At 50.8% G+C, this 6,858-nt stretch overlaps 1 protein-coding gene across 1 annotated transcript in view; it reads left to right on the top strand.

Annotated features, from left to right (window-relative positions):
• P3R3URF (PIK3R3 upstream open reading frame) overlaps window positions 1-1,017 on the top strand; it is a 1,711-nt gene extending 694 nt beyond the window's left edge. The window contains exon 2 of the mRNA XM_027766594.1: window positions 483-1,017. Coding sequence (XP_027622395.1) covers window positions 483-526 — 44 coding nt within the window. The 3' untranslated portion in view covers window positions 527-1,017. The remainder of the gene's footprint in view (window positions 1-482) is intronic.
• The last annotated feature ends 5,841 nt before the right edge of the window (window positions 1,018-6,858 follow it).

Raw genomic sequence — 6,858 nt, 5'->3', positions numbered from 1 at the left:
ACAATTGGAATTCTCTGTCTTCCATTTATCCAAACCATCAGGATTGGGGGCACATAGGCACGCACACCCAGTGTGTTTTTCTTTTCTTTTTTTTGAGAGGTTTTTGCTATAGGGCACGTGTGCTCGCCAGACAGACAGAGAGAGACACAGACAGAAAGCGAGAAATCACTTCCCAGGGGGGATGGCCATGCCGCAATCCCTTCTCCTCCATTCTCCTCTCGGGATCTTGGGGAAGCATGCACACGTGTCCAGCATGAGTTTTAAGCCACCGGGTCCAGGACTCAAACCACGGTCGACTACGTGGGAGTCCAGCGACATAGCCATTACACTAACTGCTGGTCCCGAGGGTGGGTCTTGATAGCAGGTTTTCCAGGGCCTTGAAGAAGGATGGATCGGCTGCCAGTAGAGGGCTCAGGGAGGTACGTAAATCCAAGGGCCTGTGGAGCCTTCCTCACACTCTGTCATCTCCTCTCTCTCCTCAGTTCTCAGACACTTCTGTCAACCTGGGAGCTTTCTGATCCTCTAGAAATGCCCAGAAGCTAGTCCAGGAGCTAGGCTTGCCCTGGGCCTGCGTCTCCTACGTCTCCCACAGGCTGTGGGCAAGGAACAACAGACAAATACAACCATTCTGCTCAACTGTCTCACTCCATCCCCAGGTGTTTCCAGTCGACAAGGATGTGAGGGCAGGGTTGGGGCTGAGCACTCCCAGCAGGGGTCAGAGTTAGACAGGGGAAGGGCAGGACAACGCGGGCAATACACATCCTTGGCTTCAGCTCTCCATCTGCCTGCCTATGAGGTAGGGGGCTCTCCCGCCTTACATTCCCACCTGCACAGGGAGAAGGGTTTCTGTAGACATCGTGGAAGATACAGGGAGGCATGGATCAGAGCAGGATAGGGTGAAGGCAGAGCCCTGTGAAGTCTGTGAGGCCTCTGTATGCCTGCAATGATCAATGTGCAGGGGTACCTGCTGGCGTGTGTGTGTGAAGTGCATGTATGACCGGGAGAATGGGAATAAAAGCAGACATGTGACTGAGTGTGCCTTTGTGAACAAATACGCCTTCGTGGCCAGCAGTGTCAAGGAGTGTTTCTGAAGGTCTGGGTGTGCCAGAGAGGGAATCCACTCTGAAAGAAAGAAGGCCATGAGGGTGGGGGTCCTCCTGCAGGGGTAGAGGGCATGCATGCCACCTTCAGCCCCACAGCCGTTCTCTGAGGTCAGTGTACTTCAGGACCGCAGCTGAGCTGGGGCACTTGGGGGCGGGGCAAGACCGAGTTTGAGCCCAGAAAGCAGGGGGAGGGGGTGTGCTAAACTCCTCCGTCCGGGGATTTTCCATCTGGGTTTCTGAGTGTGTGCCATGTGTCATCGGGTGGAACTGGGTTCCTGTGGGGTGTGTCTCCATGGGGCTGTGTTTTAGTGGCTGGAACATTGTGAGAGACTTCGTCTCTACTGTGTCGCTTTCTGCATGAGTTAGCGTGTGTCCCAATATCCCAAGATCTAGTTCCAGGTCTACCTTCCCTGAGGGTTGAGGGTGGGAGTGAACCCTGAGACCGTTGGTGGCCTGGCCCTCTGGGGTTCAGGAAGCCTGACTAATGTCCTTTGTTGCCTATGAGAAGAAAATGAATTGTGTCTATGTCCATCCTCTCTAGTCTCGCCAGAGACTAGGACCCACGGGGAGCGGTAGGGCAGAGAATTCACTGACACTGTGCCTAGACAGTGCCGGGTTCTTCAGGGGCTAGGAGGGGGTTGCTGAACCTCAGTCAGAGATGACAGATGGCTGGGCCAGTGCCCACAGCCCACAAGGGGACATAAAGACACAAAACACGATCCACAAACACATGCAAATATGTAAATATAAAGTAGACTCACAGACAATGCAAAAAACTCACACACTCATGCAAGCACATGACTATGAACAGAAATACGCACTGACACGAAAGCACATAGACCCCAACGTGACTGATGTCACAATACATACACATGCCTACAAATGAACATGCATGCACCTAGACACAAGACACGTGAAATCACACTCATGCAAACTTGCTGGACACACACACATGCACACACACTCACCAGACTTCCCTGCCCCTGCAGCCCTGAGACCCTGTGTGTGTGTGTGTTTGCATGCATGCCCACGATTGCCTCTGTGTCTGTGAGAGTGTGTGTGTCTGTGTGTGTGTGTATGAGGGGTGTGCTAAGCTGTGGGAACCTGATGACATCATCTCTTCTGGTTATTTTTAGCTCCATCTGCAGTGACGGTTCCTCCACTGTCCCTCCCCCTCCAGGTTCCCAATTCTCCTCTCCCTTCAGGCTCCCAGAGGCAACAGCAGCCAGGGGGCATCCACAATCTCAGCTTTAGGTGACCCCCCTGGGTGACTGAGTACAGCTCACTCACTCTCTCCCAACCCACCAGAGTCCCCTGAAGGCTGAGAACCCAGGTTCTCAGGCCAGAAAAGGAGGCCTGGGCTCAGGGACAGCCTGGAGCAGGGGCCTGAGGTTAGGTGAGCTGACCTGACTGGTCTCTAGCCCCCATGGGTGCCTCGGCTTCTGCTTTTCAATCTGCAGCTCTGGATCAGTCGATAGTGCCTGCCGTGTGCCAGGGAGGGTGCTAATTTCTGGAGATGGAGCAGTGAGCAAGACAATGGGAGTTCTCCCCCATGGAAGTTACAGCTCAGTGGAAGACAGACATGAAGCAGGTCACACAGGCACTTCATAAATCGGAGCAAGGACTGGTTATAAAGCCACTTAATCTGGATGGGGTTCTCTGTCTGTCTTTCTGCTCTTCCATCTCTTCTAGGTGGAATAGCCTGAGGACCCAGAAGGAGCACAACTCTTTACCTTGCACCCCAACAACTACACCTCCAGAATTCCACAGCACTGTGCTCCTTCTCAGACCTCAGGCTGTGCTCCCAGCACTGCGCCAGTCCACCATCTAAGCGGTGGCCTACTGCTAGTCACATTCCTCTTTTCTTTGGAATCTCCCTGCAATCAGTCCCTGGGAGGCAGGCCACTGTCACTCATCTACAGATGAGAAAATTCGGCTCAGAGACAGACAGTACTGGACCACATATGGCAGCCCGAGGGGGCATGGCAGGCAGGGGGAGAAGGAAATAGTGGCATACTGTGGTAGCTGGCACAGGTGCCAGAGGAACTGGCCAGGCCAGGGAGTCAGGAGGTGAGGGGGAGGAGGATGGTGGCCTGAAGAGCCCATGCCAGGAGGAGGGCTTCCGGCCCAGCCAGCCTTGGGCAGCCACCGGAAAATCGGGTTTGGCAGCTTCAGCCACGTGCTGTAGGGCTGGAGGAGAGCTCCAGCCTTCTCCCAGAGGCCGCCTGGGGTGAGCCCATCCTCTAACCCTGCGTCTCACTGGTTAGAGAAACATTTTACAGTTCTGGGATCCTCTGAAGTATGGGAAGAACAACTCTGTGCTGGCGACAGGAGCCTGGAGTTCCAGTTACTGTTCTGTCCCAAGCCCCAGGATAATCCTTGGAAAGCGGAAACTGGCCCTTACTTGGCTTCAGTGGGCCCTTCAGAGAAAGGGCTCCAGAGGACCAGGTTCCTGCACTCTGGGTTTTCCTGGGAGTCTGACTCACACACAGGAACACATAGTCGGTGGGTAGCCCTTTGGGCGCCAGGCTGGAGGTCCCTTGTCACTAATGGGTCAATGGCCGGAAGCCCAGTTCCGGTCCTACAATGCAATACTGGTCACCCCACCCTTACCAATGCTCTCACCCACACTCCCACTTCCGGCCTCTGTTCCTTCCTTACCTCTGGGGAAGGCTGCAGGGCTCCCTAGGGAATCTCTTCTCTCTCCTTCACTGGCTCCTTGCCCTGGGCTTAACCCTCTCTCCCTCTGCCCATTGGGACAAGCTAGTTTTCCACTAAACTATTCTCCCTGGACTCTGAGGCAGGCCAGGGAGGAAAGAAGGCTGGGTGTGAAGTACTGCAAAGGAGCCTGCTATCCTCAGATTCTGGAGCCCAAATGAGGGGCTTGGGATGACGTGGGGTGGACTGAATTCTGGAACCTAGAACTGGGCTGCTCTGTAGTTCCAGAGGGATCCCCTATCCTATCCTATCTAGCCATCTCCTTCCTCTGCTTTAGCAAACTCAGAAAAGAGAGCCCGGAGCTGAGACTCAAAATTTCCAGAAAACAAACAAAAACCCAGACCAAGTGAGTGCTGGCTATTGTCACTATGTCATGGACAAAATTCATGAAACACAATTTTAAAATATCTTGACATTGTAGATTACTAGGATCTACGGTTATGAAATGCTAACATCACAGAATGCTAGCTAGCTAGATGAAATCGGTGGTCAAAATTGGAATATCTTGGAATTAGAAGTCTTGAGAAGTTGGGGCTGACAGGTGGTGTGGCAGTGAAGGCATTAGACCGGCGCGTGGCCAGACCTGGTGGCTTGCTTTCTCACGTTCCCTCCCTGTCTCTGGTCAAACTAAAATATATTAATAAATAGGGACCAGCAGATGGTATAATAGTTATGTGGCTGCACTCCCACATAGTTGACCCTGGTTTGACTTAAAACTCATGTGGGCACATATGCATGTGTGCCCTAAATCCCAAGAAGAGAATGGAGGAGGGAACCAGCAGTTAGCATAATGGCTATGTCGCTGGACTCCCACGTAGTTGACCGCGGTTCGCGTCCCAGACCCGGTGGCTTAAAACTCATGCCGGGCGCGTTGTGCGTGCGTGCCCAAGATCCCGAGAGAAGAATGGAGGAGAAGGGATTGCGGCGTGACCATCCCCTCTGGGAGGTGATTTCTCACTTTCTAGCTCTATGTCTCTCTCTGTCTATCTGGCGAGTGCATGCGCCCTATAGCGAAAACCTCTCCAAAAAAAAAAAAAAAAGAAAGAAAGAAAGAAAAGAAGAGAATGGAGAAGGAATTGAGGTGTGGCCACCCTCCAGGGAGTGATTTCTTGATTTTGTTCTCTCTGTCTCTCTGGTGAGCACATGTGCCATATAGCAAAAATCTCACTTAATATATATATATATATATATATGTGTGTGTGTGTGTGTGTGTACATATATATAATTAAATCATTTTTTTTAAGAAAAAGAAGTCAATTAATGAAACTGCTAATTCCAGGTAAATGTCTAACCATTGGATTCTCTAGAGGGGATGGGCAAAAGAGTGCACATAGAAAGTCTGAGCAGAAGACAGCGAACCTGGGACAGACAGACTTAGGGTGAGGTGGCAAACCTGCACACCATACAGAAGATAGACTTGGTCCATGAGAATATGGTTCCTGAGGATCAGGAGAGTGGGGTGGCACATGGGGGATAGAGAAAGTAGAAATATGTAAACAAAATACTCCCTAAAGAAAGAATCCTTAAGTAGAATAATCAACCAGCCCCAGCACCTTCAGCTTCTCCATGATTGGGGTTATGATCAGTTCAGGAGGTTTCCAGAAGTCAGCATGACTCCTTATCATATCAGAATGGCAACGTTCCATGTCTCACTTAATTTTTTTGGAAGATACCAAGCAGAAAATATTCCATCTCTTCTTGGGGTAGTTGGGAGGAACAGGCTCTTTGAAGAAGATGCTGAGCCCTAAGCCACATGGTGTACAGCAAAACCATCCTCTGTGGGTGGGTTCAGGGCCCTCACAAGGCCCTGATAAGGAGAGCTTCTGGAGGAGGGTACCTGTCTTGGTTGGAGCCTGGAAACTGAGCCAACCCTAAGGCACAATTTGTGTGGGACCCTTGTCTGATCTATGGGGCTGGTTACTCAGCAAACAACAGGGATATTTACCTAGCATTTCTGGGAAGAGTGCAAACTCAGGAACCCAGAAGGAGCTGTTCCAAAGAGAGGCAAATGCCAGGCCCTGCTGGGCATGGGAAATGGGGCAAAGTCAGCTGAAGGTCCTCTTGCTCAGCTGCCTGGCCTTGGACTCAGCTCAACACCTCAGTGCTGACCTGGACTCACACCCCCATTTGCCTCCTTCTCCCTGCTGGCCTGCTGTTCTACCTACTTATACCTGCTGTGTGACCTTTGGCAGACCCATCACCTCTCTGGGCCTTCTTTGCTCTCTTTTGAAGTGTATAATTGGGTCCTAAGGGTAGCTTTTAGTACCATGTAGTTCTGGTTTAGTCAGGGCAGCTCTAGCTTCACAGAGTCAGGCAGCTTCAGGAGAGAACACAGTGAATAGAGAATAGAAATAATGCTCACATTTGACATCCTATCCATGTCAATGCCTATGGTAGATGCTAGGGTTTGAATGTGTCCCCCCAGAGTGCACGTGCATGGGATAAAGAGGTGGAACCAGGTAGAACCTCTAGAGCTATGTGGTTTATAAAAGCAAGACTATAAAAGCAAGCTTGGGACCCAGGTGCTATGGAACAAAAGTAACGCAAGTGACTTTCAAGGTTGGAAGCCACATGGTTGACCATGAGTTTGGGTCCTGAGCAGTTGGAGGGCTGGGAAAAGTGGATTGCAGCATGATGAGAAACCTGTCCAGGGCACTTCTCTCTCTCTTTCACACACACACATGCACACACACACACACACACACACACAGTCTCTCTTGTAAGGGGAAAAAAGTGAGTTTGGGCTGGCTCTTGTGGCCTTTTTGAGCACTCACCTCTGCCTTCCTCCCTGCCACCATGATATAATTTTCACCAGCCTATGGATCTCAGACCTCTTAGCCTCCAGAACTGTGAGCTAAATAAATTTGTTTCTTTATAAATACCCAGTCTCAGGTATTCTGTTATAGCAATGGAAAATACGTAAATACAGAAAAATTGGTACCAGATGTAGGATTGAGCTCTCTTTTTATAACAGTTCACTTTTGTGAGAACTCTTGCTAGAACTAGCTCATTCCCATGATAACCCATTAATCCATTA

Source organism: Tupaia chinensis, unplaced genomic scaffold, assembly GCF_000334495.1.
Source record: "Tupaia chinensis unplaced genomic scaffold, TupChi_1.0 Scaffold143599_1, whole genome shotgun sequence".
Classification (NCBI taxonomy): domain Eukaryota; kingdom Metazoa; phylum Chordata; class Mammalia; order Scandentia; family Tupaiidae; genus Tupaia; species Tupaia belangeri.
The sequence above is the reverse complement of the archived record's forward strand: the minus strand, read 5'-3'. Positions and strand labels throughout refer to the sequence as shown.